Genomic DNA, 16,735 nt, shown 5'->3' with positions numbered 1-16,735 from the left:
TAATAGTAGAGTAAAAAGACACCACAAGTGACAGTATTACTGACTATCGAACAACACTCCTGAGTACCAAAAATAAGAGCCAAAAAGAAGTGGACTTTTCTAGGAAGAAAAACGACATGTCATTCCAAGGCCAGCATCGTAAACATAACCTTGAATGCCGTATCAGCGCTCTCGGCCCGAGATCCGATCCCTGATCACCTTCCTCAGCAGGGTGCTTCCAGGGCTTCCTTTCCCTGTAATAACGATGTCACCAGCATATTTAACTGCAGTACTAGAGATGCGATTTCTGAAAGTATGTCACTGTAATATTACTACACCTTGCACTATTTCTCTTTTTTTTCTTCTGTCTTTGCGGGTCAAGACTTTACATTCTTGAAAGTTTTTCTCCCTTTCTCCTGGAGGCAATAGTTAGCGAGAAGGAGCAGTTACAATCCCAGCACTTTTTTTCTGGAACTTAGCAGGTGTGAAATGTTCTCCTTATGATCTAGTTAAACCTGTTAAACGTTTTGCGAAGCTTTTTGATAGATCTTCCTGTAATCATGTTAATGATACATTGTTCCTTTCTCTATTTTTTCCTCTTTTTTTTTTTTTTCCTTTTTCTCCTTACAGTTGAAACGATAGAGGAAAAAACAGCAGACTCCTTGCAAGATTTGTACAGAGCCTTGGAGCAGGCCAGCCTGTCTCCTTTAGGAGAACACCGGATTTCCACTAAGCTGGAGTATAAGAAATCTTTTGTAAAGAGATGTAGCGATCCAGTAGTCAATGAAAAACTGCACCAGCTGCGAATTCTGAAAAGCACTTTAAAGGTGAGATGAAAGAGGGAGGAAAAATCCTGCCCCAGGGTTGGATCAGACAGTATTGTATTTGGAGATTAATTGTGCGCAGCTGGAGTCCAGGCTGAACCTAGTGTGCAAAACAAGCAAGGGAGACATGGGGAAGCGCTGTTTGCGAAGCAGAGAAAAATGTGCCTTGGGAGAGCCGTCGAGGTGAGGGGATCAGTTTTTATTTCTGCGCAGATAAAAATCTCAGTTAGCTGCTCCTCCTCTAGCTAGTTTAACAGAATTTGACACCAAATTATCAGAGGAGACCTTAACCCCTTTATTGTCCCTGAACATTTTCATTTACCAAAACGCATTCACTCAGTAATTGCGAAGTCTAAAGTTAAGCAAAGCCAGCCTTTCAGAAGGGAGCAGTACCTTTTACAACACTTGATTATTTCCCGATTGCTGAGCTTGTCCAGGAGGAAACTGTGTGCTTGCTTTCTGCATAAGCTGATAGGATCATTGTATTTAATCAGTAGGCGTGATTAAATAAATAGATAGTGGCAATGATAGTGAAAACCAGATTTTTATGGTTATTCTAAATGTACCACAGCTCATTTAGCCTCCCTGTCAGCTTCTTTGTTTGTTACAGCAGTTTCAATTCTGTCCTGATAGAGATTTCAGAAAACAAGATGCTGGATTTCCACAGGGACCCTGTTAACTATATTAAATTACCACATTTCAAGTCACTAGATAATTGTACAGTGGATTTCATAACAGCTTTCATCAAAGAGGGCTTTATCAACATTAATTAATTTAGTTTTCCATCACCTAGAGAAGCATTTAAGCAATATTATGTTCATGCTGTGGGGCTCCCATCCTGAAAAAATCTTACTCATGCTTAACTTTCTGCACGGTACCATCTCATTGAAGGCAACTGCTACTTGTGGTATTATCTGGGTATGTGAGTCTTTACAGGATTGGAGGCTGGCAGAAAAGGTCAAGATATACAGGCTTTCCACATGACTTCTACAAGCGTGAGAAACTGAAACAAAATCACAGTACTCCCAGACACGTCGGGGTGGCAGGAGGTTCACTCTGTATCTGTGCTTTTGCACCACGGTGGGATCACTCATACCAAAACTGTCATTCAGTATGGCTTGCTGCCATGCTTAATTGTCTTTCTTGTTAGCATTTATTGATACCTGAGCTACATTATGCCAGTGGCTTCCTACAAATGGAATTGCTTTCCTCCAGGGAATTCCAAAAACAGCGCACCCCCTTTACCCGGCGGATGCCTGTTTTCATGCTTCTCTGGGACTTCTTTCTTTTGGACCAAGCAAACACAATTTGTTCATTCTCTGTCCATGAGCCGTATTTTCTAAACCTGTCGCCATTTGTGTTTGGACCTTGATTAGTATAAATCATTCTTAAAGTGCATGACAGCAATAATTGAAAACACAATGGCAGCAAGTACCAAAGACAGATAATTGCTGTTTCTTGCGTACAGCAACAGCGTAGAGTGACACGTGCCTGTTTTGCAATGGCATCATGGTAACGCATGACGAGTTTCTAGCTCCGTTATAGCCCAGAGCTCCACTTCTGCCGTACTGCTGGTAGTCGTAGCTACTGCTGCTACCTCATCAGTTATTCTTGCTTTTTATCAGTGCCTTTGATTTCTCCTTCCTGAATGCTCAGCCAATTGCATTGGCCTGTCGGAGTTGGTGTTCTGAACTCTCCTTCAATTTATCCAAATTATGAGTAGCCTGAGACAGCCCTCCAAATTGCTTCTAGCTCTTGTCCATAGGCTCTCTATTCCACCATCTAAGTCCTTAATGAAAGACCCCTCTGCTCTCTTTCCTGTGACACAACACGAAATCATTCTGCTGCCAGCGAGTATGAGCTACCTGGCTGGTAGTGCGGAGGTGTGGGTACCAGCCACAATCTGCGAGAAGCAGGTTATGGTAGTTCAAGCAGAGATATGGTAATCAGGAGTTCCCCTGGTTTCATTTCCACTGGTCATTCGCAGCTTGCACCTCCATTTCTGAAAATGAGTATTCTAGCGCACAGTGTTAATTAGCTACTGTTTGCAAACCATGAAAAATACTTCTCAACCTACTGCTTATGGGTGATGCCTCTGACCCTTCTGACCCTCTCCCACCAACGCTGGGCTGCCACAGCTTAATATTTCCCTTTGACATGCTCCCCAGAAAGATTTGACGTACTCATAGTATGGACATGGAAAATGTGAGTTAGCAATGAGGAGCATGAAACCCGTCTGGCAGGGAGGATAGAGGGGAGGTTGCTGGTGACCACACGATACCTGCGCAGAGGAGTAGTGCTGAAAACCTGCGTGTTAGCTGTGTTTCCAAGGCTTAAGTCTGTTGCATCCAGCTTCCACCACTTGCAACAACCGCGAGTGGCTACGGGTTTATCAGAGGGGCTTACTCTGACCCATACTGGCTGCCTCTCATCTCTTGATAAACTAATCACTGGCCAGTGACTATGATACAGCCACATCCCCTGCCTCAATGATGGGTAAGGAGATACCAGCAGCTATGTTAGATTTTACCCATTTCTGCCTTCTCCTTGCCACTGCAGTGGTAAGAGGAGGTTGCAGCCTGCCAGCCCATCGCATACGCTGGATCTTTAATGAAGACGAGTTATCATTAACACGGGGGTCCTTCCACAAGCCTTTGCAACGTAGCGCTCAGATGTCCCCATGACAAGCCTGCTAAAAAAGGCTTAGCTCTGCTGGCGGGCGAGAGGCCATCTGTCTGCATCCCACGCACCCACGCAGTATTTCTTATGCTGATCAAGAAGAGCAAACAGATGGCACTTTGTCGTGTGAAACCCATCTTGAGAAATGCAAGCAGCTAATAGTAAACAGTACGGGGCTTGCTTTTTCTTGAGCTGAACGAGGGGCGAGGAGGGGGAATAGGGACTATTTCTGAGGATGCTGGACAAGGCGAGGGATGCCCTAGCCCCACCGGGCGATGTGTGATGCCCTGTAGGAAGGGCTCCTGTTTGCAAGCAGACGTATAGCAGTCAGATGGTCCCCCTGCTTTTAGGGTCTCCGTGGCTTGAGTTTCCTCCCCTTGTTCTCTCCTTCCACCCATGTGATCGATTGTGCCAGTGACTCATCACTCTCATTGACTCTTTGCTTGTTCCTTTTCTCTCACAGGCCAGGGAAGGAGAAGTAGCCATTATAGATAAAGTTCTGGATAATCCTGCTTTGACATCTAGAGACTTTCAAGAATGGAAACAAATGTACCTTGATCTCTTCATGGACATCTATCAAAGCAGCACCCCGAGGGACTCTGTTAATGGCTCGTCTGAGGTTGATGCACTTATAGCCTCCTTAGCGCACACTCACTCTTACATTGAAACGCATGTATAAAGGTCTCTCTTTTTGTCCATTAGCTACACTCCAGCCCTTTACTTAAGTGCATAAAGTAGTTTTTATATCAATATGTTTGAGCTCTAGTAAATTATATTTTACTGTTACTCAGCTGTGTGAAATAAACCTCCAATGGTCAACGATACCATGTCTTTAATGAGGATTTGTATATTTTATATGCTACCAATGCTCTGCTTGCGTTTACCTTCTGTGAAATAGCAAACATGACCTTTAGCTATTAAAGTATTTAAAAGCATTTTTGGAAGACTGTGGCCTTCACACAGGAAGTTACACAAACTAAATGTTTTGTTATCGAAGGTCACTTTTACAATGATATTTTATATTATATAATTCCAGTATTGCATTGCATTTTTGGAGTGCAGGTACTATTTTGGTGGCGGGAGAAAACCAATTTTTATACTGAATGAGAAACTCTAGGAGTTTTCTTAAATAACAGGGAAAAAGTGTAATGGGGTGGTTGTGTTTCAGTTTTGTCAAACACACAAAAGGGTGAAAATTGGCAGACAGAAATCACTAATGTGAATTTAAGTATCAAAAGGTTAGGTCTTATTTCCTTGTGTTTTTTTAAAGCCTGTTGCTAGGGTTTACCATCAGTGCAAAGGGATGCTGGTTTGTATTCTAATTAAGACCAAATGATGTGTTATTTGTCTCTTAATCACATTTGGTTGATTTTTTAAAAAATTAGTGATGGGACTGTCATTTATGCTGCTTTTGCACTGAAGGTATCAGTATGATGTGCAGATTTTGCAAAAGAGAAAATGTAGACTTTGAACATCCTTGATAGCGGCATTTTTCTTGCCCAGAAAAGCAGCAGTGGAAAAGGTTCCCGACGAAATGCTCCGAATCTGAGAGGCTTTGAAAATCCCCACAATAGAAAAGGAATGAATAGGATTTTTCAAGTAGTCGTCTGTGTGTTTTCTGAGCTGTGAAATTTGGCCGGATTGTATGCAGGGAAAATGTGTGATGGGAGCAGAGCTGAGCACAGAACCTGAAAAATAACTGCGGAGTAAAAAAGCCTCTGGTTTGCTTTTGAAGGGGAAGGGATGTCTCTGGGTTCCGCCGAGTTCACAAGCCAATTAAAATGTTTTAATCTTCCATGAGATTTGAGATGTGCTGGAGGCAACCCAGTGAATACGAGTAGCAATAGCTCCTTAGAGTTAGGCAGATACCTGGAATAGGATAGTGGGAGGGGAATCTTAAATCAGGTATTTACTTTTTATGGGCTTGTTTTCGAAAGGTGATCAGAGCATGACAAAATATTTCTGCTGCTTTTCAGTATTTTGCTGCATAAGTTAGGACTCACGACATGATTTAATAATGCTCATGTGAAAGAGAAAAGCCTCCTTTATACTTTTTACAGTGAGTTGTACTCTTTACCAACTTTAGACTATTGCCTGTGCAGCTCAGTGAATGTACTTCAAACTTTATGAGCTCTGATATTTCCCGGCAGTTATATTCATGAAGGGATGAAGGAAAGAATGGACAGATTATTTTCTCTCTCCTTCTTTCTTTTTATTCCTCCCTCTTTCTTTCTTGTTATTTTATTGCATATGGATTGCAAATGTTTTGCAGATTTTGCACAATTGTACAAAAGAGTGGCCTTTCTGTAGCCCATTTTCAGTAATCCTATATTCAAGTTGATATGGATGACGAATCATGTATTAACGTTTGTATAGAATTCTGGATCCAGTGTAATATTTGTACCATTAGAAGAATATTGTTTGTATAAACTGGACATTTATTTACTGCATGGGTACTGACTTGTATATTAAATTTGTGAGGTTTTTGTAAATTTCTCTTAAAAAATGCTTGACTTGAAATCAATTGTGCTATCGTTCCAAGCATTTAGATTCTCTTGCTATTGTTTTACTGGACCAAAAGTAAATATATTCATATAAAAACCTCTTTATATCTGATGGGTGTATATGCACATTGTGTAGGTGATTCCTTGTCAAAACCAAGGCAGTTCAGAAGACTTAGATCTGTTGCTATGCAACAGCTATTCTGCCTGCACTTTACATTAGTAAAGTCAGCTTGATTGCTTTAAAGGTGAAAATTAAACATTACAGTTTTTTAAGCTAGTCTAGTGACAAAGAACATGTGTCCTATCCGTTGTGCTGCCTTCTTTTAAGACTATTAAATGTTCTTCTAGATATATTTTTATTGTATTAACTCTCAGCCTAGAAAGGGAACACTGTAAAATGAAGTACAATAAATTTAACTTTTAAATGAACATTTGTGACTCGAGATTCAATTTACTCCACCCCAAAGTGATTCTGCGGCATCTGACCGTTTTGCCTGCATTTCACAGATCCACGTACCTTAAAGTACCCCCATAATCTGTGCTTTCGAACTCTGCCAACATGGGCAAGAAGAAGTAAGACTATTGCTGTTTCAGATGTAGGCAGACGCTGAATAAAGACTTTTGAACACCTTCAGTTACCTCCCTCCCCATCGTACTCTTTGATGAAAGCAAACCTTTTTTGACTGCAGGATTCTCTCATGTACTAGTTCAACACCCATGAGCAATTTTACCATTATGACCGGGCACAATAAAGCAGCGTATGCTGCCGCGGTGAGTATCAAGGCATTGGTTACAGCAACTCCTGTAACATGTTTTTTAGAGTCTAATAATAAGCATACCCATTCAGCTCCGGCCATCTAAACTAACACAAGGTTTGGATACAAAAGAAATGTACTGTACCGGTAGTGTGCGTCTTTAAAATAACGCAAAATAAGCATCTGAAAGGCATGCTACAACAAAGGCCACTCGGAGAGAAGTGGCTCCTATGAAACAGTCACTGTTTTAACTCCTGGCCATAACTGAGTCTACATACCAAAAAATCCATGCTTTCTGTCCAGTAATTTCATGCTGGTTAGCTAATATATTCTCGCCTAGTATGTAACATATCAAATAATACCTTTTCCTTGGTGGTACTTATTATTAGTTCTCGTAGGCATCAATTTTCTAGTCTTTATACATCTCACTTTCATTTTGCTTAGCCGTAGCATATAAAAATTCAATAGCACTTACCAGCTGGGAAAATTACTTCTGATTAAGAAGACAGAAAAGGTGGATTATATTTTTTAACCTTTGAAAAATCTGACTTGCAACACCTACTAATTGCTATCTAGGTATTATTCTTCAAAAGTCAAGGATTACGATTCTCGCTCGTCACCTTTACATGTGCTACTTGCTACATCCTTCCTCAGTGAGATCAGCTTCCAGCTCTGTAAATCCCAGCACCTTCTCCCATGCTGGAGCCAGACTTTCTTGCCTGTTTCCACCAAGCGTTTGGCTTATCAAAGCAAAACCTCCACTCCGTCACGTTCAGTGCCATTGCAGTTTTCTTCTTCTCCAGGACCCCCCTGATGGCTCATCTCCTGGGATGATTATTCCGCAGCACCTGAGCTCAATAGTTTGGCGGCCTCTTCTGCTGGCTGTTGCTGTCCCGCTCGTCGGCCAGTTCAGAGAGTTGCAGCACCGCGCACTGCAGCCCACACCAAGGCAAGGGGGCTTTGCAGATCTCTTCCCAGCCATCGTTGTCGATGTCGTAGCCAACCACGTCTTGCGTGGGGACTTCCTGTGAGTTTTGCCATTTCTTTCCCCCGATAAGAAGAGCCGTTTCCTCTACCACTGCCAGGCCATAGCAAAATCGATCATACATCAGTGGTCTTAACCGAGTCCATTGGTTTTGATCAGGGTCGTATCTTTCTATTTCAGAGAATGGTTCATATAATCCTAAAAAGGTGAATATGGCTTCTCTGATTGTTGCCATCTGATGCCCAAACCGAGCAATGCTCATGGGGGCTTGTTTCATCCACTGCCCTTCAAGCGAGCTCAGAGAATATACGTCCTTGCTTGTGTTGGCTGGGTCCGAGTACTTGCCGCCCGAGATGTATATAGTATTCTTGCAGATGGCACTGGCGTGGCCATGTATCTTGCATGGCAATTCGCTGGCCTTCGTCCATCTGTCCCTGCTGATGCTGTAGACTTCCACAGACGAATGCAGCGACCCATCCTCACCCCTTCCACCAATGGCAAAGATATCCTTGCCTAGGACACAACAAGAAAACTGGCATCTCTTTTCCAGCATGCCCGTGATTTGGGTCCACGTGTTAAATCTCGGATCATAACGATGGACCTTGTTCGTCACCGATAAGATCTTTTCGGTTTTAGCATCACCCGGGGCAGCACTTTCGATTTCCCCACCCAAGACGTAGAGGAAGTTCTCCACCACGCACACGCTGTGGTTCTGCACCCTGTCCTGCACCTGCGTGAGAGCTCGCCACTTGTGATTGTAAACGTCAAAGGCCACCACATCGGTGACGAGTCCCTCGCTTGCTGTCCCTCCCCCCAGCAGAATGATCCGAGTTTTCTGGTTCCTCAGCGTGGTGGACTTATCCTGCAGGACAGGCTGTTTGAAAACAGATGTATGGTAATTTATTGCTTTAATGATCAAGCACTTAATACCTGCGGAGAGGGGCACTTCTGACTGTGTGTAGGTTTTTCTCAGCTCTTCCAGGGGGATGAGGCCGTACCTTATGTGCTCTAAAAGGCTGCTTGCGTGAGCCAGCCTGGATTTATCCTGCTTCAGCCACAGCAGCACAAGATTCAGCAGGTGGGTTTCTTTCACCATGGGGAGATCTGGTGATTCAACCGCTGCTAGCAAAGACCTGAAGTTCAGCTCGAGCAGTCCTGTCAAATCCAAGTCCAGCAGCTTCCAAAGGTTATTAACAATGTATTTTTCTGTTGCTGCTAAGGCATCCGGCAGGTAGAACTTCCTGGCCACGTTGGCGGAGAAGCAGCAGTTTTCCAAGGCAAGATTGTTAACTAAGTACTGATTGCACAAGCCAATAGCATCAGTCACTTGCAAGTAGCTTGCAGCTTCCAAGGTATCCTCCAGGCTTTCAAAGGAAAGAGGCAACAAGGAAGTGTAAATGAAATCCAGGACATGCTGGAGACCGGTGGGTGAGACGACTTGCAGGTGAATTACACTGGCCTTAGACTCTCGGGTGTAACTTTTGAACATGGCTCGGAAATAGTCGCTGGAGCATGCCAACAAGGACTTGTGTGCAGGAAACTCATTTTCCTTCACTTTCAGCAAAATATCGCACAGAAAGCCCTCTGATCTCAGGGTCTGGTACTGGGCGAGCACAGCGGTGCAGTGCGCTTTGCAGTAGGACAGGAAGTAGCTCATGGTAGGCAATGCAACGCTTTCCCCTTGAGTTGTTAAAGCTAGAATGCAATTAGATATTGAAACAGCTGCCCGACTCAACAGCCATTGCTTGAATGCCCACCAGACCCCCAGCTGTTAGAGAAAAACCCACCCCCAAAAAAAAAAAAATCAGTCTCTTGCCTGGCATAGGGGGACAGTTAGTAGATTTGTAGTGAATTCAATGCATTCCTTCATAGGAAAAACAGCTGAATGTTGTAACAGCTGTAGGATGCTTACTTTTCTCGCCTCCGTCACTTGTGCAAGGATGAATGGTCCACGGTTATGCTGAGCACTTGCTTGGCTGGCCATCAGGTGACAGATGAGGGAGCTAGATGACAATCCCAACAAATGACACTTCATGTCTGCTCAGCCGTCTCCCTCGACCCTTCTTGGTCCGCAGGCAGATCAAATAGATCCTCTCTGGCTGCCAGTGCATGGCTCTGAGCAGACACAGACGAGAAGGGAGCGCTGGCTTTTCTCCTCTCTTGTTTGTGTTTCAAACTCAGATAAGTTTAGACCTCTCCACCCCTGGGACAGTAGTTCCCTTTTTGTCCTCTTTTCGCACTCCCTTAGGAAGCCTCAGCCGAAGATCGAATCAGCGCCCGGGGATTATTACGTGAAAATTTTCTAAGCCCATAACTCTTTGCCCGGCAGGCACTAAGACAACCAAAATATCATGATTAGTCACTGGTTTGATTTGACATGCATTTCTGGGCTCTTTGCTTCACATGACACCGCCATAACTCACAGCTACCAGAATAGCCGCAGGCGCATCCCCTCGTCCCCACTGCCCGGGAGCCGACCCCAGTCAGGCGAGCAAAGGGGCCAGGGACCAGGACGACGGAGGAGATTCCACCAACAGCCGCAGCCAAAGCAGCTGACTTGGAATGACCTGACTGGAAATCACAAGGGTAACACATTCACACAAAGCAGTGACAAAAATAGATTCCCCCGGTTCGGCCGTAATAAACCGAAATCTGTTTATAGAGGAGGCTTTGCATAATTGTGCTCTCGGTTACTAGCTGGGAACAGACGCGGAGCCCCCGGGAATGGGCCGGAGCTGACTTGCTCAGCTTTCTCACTTTCAGTTTGTCCCAATTAGAAGCACGTATATGGGGATTATCCCCGATTTTCACCTGGGCCCTTCAGGGTCTAATTTCTACCAGGAATAGTAGCTCTGGGCAGGCTACACATTCTGACCTCTTAAAGCTTGCTTTTATTTGTCTTTTTTTTCCCTGCGTAACTCTGGGTGGAGGTGTTCAGGAATCTCCTCCTGAGACCTTTCTTTCCAGGTTAAACATGCTCAGGACTTGCAAAGCTTGACAGGGTTGATAAATGCCAGACCATTTTACTGCATCATGAGCCAGCAGACTTGGGGGCAGAGGAGGATCCCTCAGGACTGAACAATTTCACCTTTTGCTCAAGCCAAAGGTAAAGCCTTTTTACTGTATTTGCTTATATTTATTTGCGTGATGTCATGAAATTCTGGCTCACTGCTGTAATCGAGGGGTGTTTGGGAGCTGACTGGATCCTAGCGGGGACCATGCATGCCGTGCGACTGTTCTAGTGACCCTAAGCTGTCTTGCTGAGCAGACTGATGGTACCTACACATGCTCTGTTCTGTTTATGGGGAAGGACTCCAAAAACATTGTTCTTCATTGCTGTATAGCTCTGAAAATTGATTTACTACTTGAATCCACTTTCCATCATGACATTATAGACCATAAATCAGGTTCTTGCTAAAAAAACTTCCCCTTTGCTAGCAAAATGACATGTACGGGCGGTGGGGAGGAAGGAGGAAAGGGATGCCTTGTGATGCCACAGAGATGTGGCTTGGGCAACTGTAGGTATTGCCAGCAGCAGCCAAAACACGCTCGCTCTCCCCATCCAGTGATGCACTTGCAGGGAGAGGCAACATGCCTTTTCCCCTCCCCCAGCAAGGCCAGGCCAGACACTGCCCAGGCTTGCACCGGTTTTGCCGGCACAGCACTGACCGCAAGCACTGTAACTTCAGAGAGGCCAAATGAGGCTCAGGCTGAACGTCTGTGCCTGCGCCCAGCATGATGCCATGTTAACCAAACTGGTTCTGCTCTCCAGACGAATTCTGCGCACGGGCTGCAGTTTATACAGGTCAGTTGCCAGCTGATTACAGCGCATTGCCACAGGAGCCCGTGCTGATTTAACTGAGCTGATTTAATACCAGCGCCGGATAAGCAGGTCCTATAATTGCATGCAGATTTGCTGTGCGATTCCCTCTCAGACCTACTTCATCTTCATGGCAAGCCAGCTAATAGAAATCGTAAGAATCATGATCCTTATAAAGCTGTTTATTTGCCCAGAGATCTTTTTTTTCTTCACTTATAATTGAAATAAAGCCAAATCCTTTCCAGTCCCTTGCCCTGGTGTGACAAAAAAAAGATTATCGTTATCGAAATGAGGTTTCTCCCTGCTCCACTTTTAGCAGTTAGCTTTGTCTAACTAGGGAGCCTACTCAGCCAGTACCCTCCTTTGTCAACAGACAAATTATCTCCAGACGGCAGCTCGGGTCTTCAGCGCCTTTGGAGGAATATTTAATGTCCATTAGCAAGAGAGCAGGCAGTGACTAAACAACTGACTTATGAATCTCAGGAACAGACCTAGCACTAGGTGGGATGCAGTCAAGCCATGATCTTATTTTTCTCAGCTGTAATTTGGAAGATCAGATCTAATGTTTGACTCACTAGATGGTGCTTAAAATTAGGGAAACATTAGTGTTTCAATATATGATTTGCTGGGAATAGACAATACATTTTTAATCAAGTGCATCATTTAGACTTTAAATTAGATTTAGATTTCAGGCTTTCAGTATACTTTCTGTTGAAATCATTGCTATACTACAGTAGACAGTCTACAGTAAAAAAGAATATTCAGAGGTGCTGTGAAAAATGTTGGCTTCCATGTTTGCAGGGGTTTTTTCCTATACAAAGCTGAAAAATGGCCTGAATTGCAATGCCGCGTTCAGTGAAATCTTGCAAGTAGGCCATCAGTTAATAAACACTTCAATTACAATTGTAAATTTTCCCAATTATTTTTTAAGAGTAAAGGTTATAAAAAGAGTTGTACAAGTAAAATTGGGCTCATTAGTAACAAGTGGCTTACTGTAAAATATTCATTACAAAAATCCACAGCAGAGGATTTCTAAGCTACACTTTGTTCTAGAAGAAGTCAGTGCGGTCCAGAGGACAATAGAGCAAACGCTTCAGACGCTTGATAATGTACCGCATGAACAAATATAGCAAAAGTGAGCCAAATGATGAATGTAATAGGGATGATGTAGCATACGGGTTTCCTAGAAACTACTAATCAGAAAGATCGTATTGATTTAAGTTGTCTTGTAAAAAACATTGGACTAGAGTCTGTACTTCATCCTTGAATAATCATTCACAATAGTATTTGGGTCACCCCGTCTATTTAAAGCAAAGGATGTTTAGCCTGGGAAGGCAGTCTTTAAGAGCAAGCCAGTAAGAGGGAGAAATTTTCTTGCAGCTAAAAGCAATGTATGGTGAGAGCATGCCTGTGTATAAAAGCGCAGGAGAAAGTCACCGGCTTGGATGAGGTGGGCTGAGGCTGTGAGGTTTCCATTTTGGCAGGGGGAGGCTGGGGACACACGTGGCTTTAAGCACTGTCTGTGTGTGAAGGAGACGGAGGGGCCACAGGACACTCTGCCCCCCGTGAGCTGGGGGAGCAGGAAATCGGCGCAGGGCAGAGCATCCCCTGGCCCGTCAGAGGAGTCTGCAAACCCTCGGCACACCGTGTCCATCCATGTGCCACCTAGGAGGGGTCTGTGTCCAGGAACAATGCTGGCAAGAAAGTTTTGCTGAGTGCAAGCCACCGTCTGCCACTGGGGAGAAGAAAAGGTTTAGTGTGATCAGGAGTCAGAGCAGGGATCCCAGCCAAAGCCTGCTGCAAGGCCATGTCTGCCAAGCCATGGCTACGTGGCAGTTTTCTGTGGTTTTTGTGGAAAAAGGGGAGGAAAGGAGGGAATGCCACTGGCACACCTGGGTTGGGGGTGCCATGCCCCAACTGGAGTACTAACTACAGTAGTTAGTGAGCACTAACTACACCGATGCGAGAAAGCATCCTGTGTCAAACTGTGAAAAGCAACATGAAACAACACATCAGCATTTGTTTCCTCCCTCTTTTTTTCAGGTTCCCTTTCATTCCCATGAAGACAGATGTTGTTATGGCTTCCGTTGCTCTCTCAGTGGGTTAGACGTGAGCTTCCCCGGTGAATAAAAACCAAGTTGGGAAAATTTTTACCTTGGGTTCCCTTTTCAGAGTGACTGCAGTGGGATGAGTCAGGCAATGCAGCTGCAGGATAATGAAGGTGAATGTGTATTTTAATGAGCTTGTTTCAGAGCAGATGTACTAATGGCCTTCACAGCGGAGTGCAGTTTTCACCTGCTGCTGGGGGTCCATCTGTTCCTGTGATGGTCTGGTGGCACTGGAGATGCTCTGCATCGAGCCCTTGCTTCCCCCCCACCCCGGTAGCCAATGCTGCCCGTGCTGCAGCTGGGGCATCGAGGGACCTGAGGCCCCTGCCCCGGGGTGCCTTCACTCTGCATCCAGCTCAGGGCTGCTCAAAGGTCGTGGTGGCTGCTGAATTTGCACAGTGAGGACACATATAGCCCTAGCTGAAGCTGCTCCGCTCACAGGTCACTTCTGCATGTGTGGAGGCTCATTTGCTATAAAAGGAACATTTCTGACCCCCATGAAGCCCTCCTGCCTCCCCAAGACCTTGTGGCTGGTTGAACTGGGTTCCCAAACTTTATTTGCTTGGGAACATCTAGTATCAAAAGCTGCAGTTTTGGGCTATATGACTACTAGCCGCAGGAGAGCTGGGTCTTGCCCTTCTGTCTGTGGTTGGATACGCCCAGCAGCTCCCAGCTCTGCCCCTGCTGCAGATAGCCCAGTCCACCCTGATGTGGTTTCTGTGCTCCTAGTGATACATGTACCCACTACAAAACCAGTATAACTGGGATCCACACCTCAGGCCTAAGAAAATGATAAGGAAATGGAGACTGGCTCCCCATGTTGCAATGCTCCCTTAATGCATTCACTTGTAATTAGAATTGCAATTTGCTTTTATAGGGATAGAAATGTAAGGAACAACCAGTGCTCTGGGACCACAGAGGAGAAAACACAAATCACATTTTCCTCTATTAGGACACCATACAGATGAAGTAAAGCTAAGAGCCTTCACGGAGTTTGCTGCAGACTGCAGAGGTCTCTCTGAAATCAAGGTGCTTTTCACATAAGCTGGTTAGGATTCAGCTCTTGAATCCTCTTCCATTCCCTAATTCACATTCAAGCAAATGCTCTCTAAGATATAGACTGTTCCTTAGCAAAGTAAAGGTTACAGTGTAATCAGCTGCTGTTAGCGCTGTTACTCTATCAGATAATGAGAGCCTGATGTCCACACTCAGTTGATCACTGAAAGTGTTCCTACAATCTGTACATTATGTCATCATTGTCTTCATCATTGTTAGCAGCAGCAGTATGTTACGTAGTGACTCAAACTCGGTCCCTCCATGATCTGCAACTCTCAGGCTTACCCTTGGGACTGAAAGGGTTGCACCTGCACCTGCTAATTCTATTTCATTTGCTCACAAGCACTCAGGTTTGAGAACGGGAGAGACAGCTAAGGGAGAGCACCCAAGCCCCCGCACCGGGTGAAGTGTGGCTGGAATGAATTGTACGTGCTGAAGGATGGATGATGGATGGCAAATCACCAAGTTTGTAGAGGACTTTTTGTCTTAATGACTTCTGACTGAATAAAGCCATGCTGGAGTGTGGCAAAGGCATTGATGGGATGTGTTTTATTCACCCTCCTGATCTTCATGAGTTACTGAACGGTGCATGATTGGCAAGCCTCACTGATCATTTGTCAGGCTGAGGTCAGAGCCAGTCCCTAGTGGTATAAGGTACTGGTGGCCCTACTCACCAAACAGGGAGAAAGACATCTCCCTGCAGACTAGCCACAGCCTCTAAATTCCACTCCTGGAAAAAATTTCTAGGGTAGTTATAGGAACTGGACTGCATATGTCAAGTTTTCCTCTCCCGGACAGAGTCCTGGCACACCATGGCTTCAGTCATCTCCCCTCTTCCCCTGGTATGAGCTGGATGCATACTGGGCATGCATATAAGCTGTAGATAGTGGTGAGCCAAACCCCCGATCCCCAAGGCACTCTCCAAGAACTAATGTACTATGAGCTCATTTTTATTAATTTTCACTTTGGAGTTCTTGTGCCAGCAGCAGTGCAAGTATTGACTTCCTCATGGAAGTGCAAGGCTTTGCCTGCCCAGAAAAAATACATAGCCTACTTAAACCAGCTGGAAAGGCTATAGAGATACTGACTTTTTTTTCAGCAAGTTTATTCAGGTCTCATCTGCCTAGATCAAGGATTGAGATAAGTGACTCTTGAAGGGAGTGAACATAGGTAGCCCATGCTCTGAGCCCCAGCAGTATGCACCTGGCACGAGAGTGCAGTATCATTTTCTTGGTACAGTGGCAGAGTTTTCAAGGGACCTTTGGATTTTGCCTGAAGTGGAAAAGTTGTTGCTGTATGTTAGCTCTTCTGCCACACCAAAGAAATGAAGTTTCTTTGGTAAGAGGTAAAGAGAAAAGCGTAGGGCAGATGGACCTGAAACCTATGAAAGCCTTTGGGGGGAAACATAAATTTTGAAATGCCTAAGAGCAAACCACCTTCCCAATACTGCAAAGATTTATCTGTCCGTTGGTCTGCCAGGTGGCCCATCTCCCAAAGGCACTAGGAGTCTCTCAGCAGAACCATGGGATCTGTCTGATATTAGAAGTCAGCAGCCCATGGACTCAAGCTCCAGCCTTGCTGAGATACCAAGCAAGCAATGCACCCAGGGTAAGCACATGCCCTCCTGAGGGATGCGGGTCAGCCTGAGATGCCCTCTTAGGTGGGCTGGCAAAACTCCTCCTGCAGTAAAGAGGCAGCGCTCTTTTGGGGTGAAGGTGGGGAATATGCTTCAAGAGGATGCCGTGCTTCCTCCAGAAAATCCAGAGTCCTCACTCACACAAAACTAGTCCAGTTGCATCCTCCTCCCCTGTTTGCGGAGGCAGCCCTGACACCTAGGAACCTCTCCTGATCCTGACAGTGGTCATGTCAGAGAAGGGCAACGAAGCTGGTGAAGGGTCTGAAGAACAAGTCTTACAAGGAGCGGCTGAGGGAGCTGGGGTTGTTTAGCCTGGAGAAAAGGAGGCTGAGGGGAGACCTCATCGCTCTCTACAACTACCTGAAAGGAGGTTGTAGCGAGGTGGGTGT

General features: G+C 45.0%; 2 protein-coding genes and 1 long non-coding RNA gene across 4 annotated transcripts in view; 2 read left to right on the top strand and 1 right to left on the bottom strand.

The window, feature by feature from the left end:
- Nucleotides 1-4,168, top strand: part of CNKSR2 (connector enhancer of kinase suppressor of Ras 2) — a 197,754-nt gene extending 193,586 nt beyond the window's left edge. Inside the window, exons 22-23 of the mRNA XM_009321156.1 lie at nucleotides 610-806; nucleotides 3,946-4,168. Coding sequence (XP_009319431.1) covers nucleotides 610-806; nucleotides 3,946-4,161 — 413 coding nt within the window. The 3' untranslated portion in view covers nucleotides 4,162-4,168. The remainder of the gene's footprint in view (nucleotides 1-609; nucleotides 807-3,945) is intronic.
- A 3,387-nt stretch (nucleotides 4,169-7,555) lies between these two features.
- KLHL34 (kelch-like family member 34) lies at nucleotides 7,556-9,819 on the bottom strand. The gene has a single exon (XM_009321148.1). It carries the CDS (start codon nucleotides 9,381-9,383, stop codon nucleotides 7,596-7,598), a length of 1,788 nt encoding a protein of 595 aa, XP_009319423.1. The 5' UTR covers nucleotides 9,384-9,819; the 3' UTR covers nucleotides 7,556-7,595.
- Nucleotides 9,820-10,398: 579 nt separating this feature from the next.
- Nucleotides 10,399-15,244, top strand: LOC103914494. 2 transcript variants are annotated; one of them, XR_663476.1, is made up of 4 exons: nucleotides 10,399-10,832; nucleotides 11,339-11,531; nucleotides 13,590-13,767; nucleotides 15,054-15,244. It is a non-coding gene; the product is annotated as an uncharacterized LOC103914494 (long non-coding RNA). The 2 variants fall into 2 exon arrangements; XR_663477.1 differs by lacking the exon at nucleotides 11,339-11,531.
- Nucleotides 15,245-16,735: the final 1,491 nt, after the last annotated feature.

The sequence above is a fragment of the Pygoscelis adeliae genome, unplaced genomic scaffold, assembly GCF_000699105.1.
Source record: "Pygoscelis adeliae isolate BGI_AS28 unplaced genomic scaffold, ASM69910v1 Scaffold53, whole genome shotgun sequence".
In the NCBI taxonomy this organism is placed as follows: Eukaryota; Metazoa; Chordata; class Aves; order Sphenisciformes; family Spheniscidae; genus Pygoscelis; species Pygoscelis adeliae.
The sequence above is the reverse complement of the archived record's forward strand: the minus strand, read 5'-3'. Positions and strand labels throughout refer to the sequence as shown.

Bases quoted from the DNA above. Each gene is read 5' to 3' on its own strand.
- KLHL34 (XM_009321148.1), bottom strand. From the start codon at position 9,383: ATGAGCTACTTCCTGTCCTACTGCAAAGCGCACTGCACCGCTGTGCTC.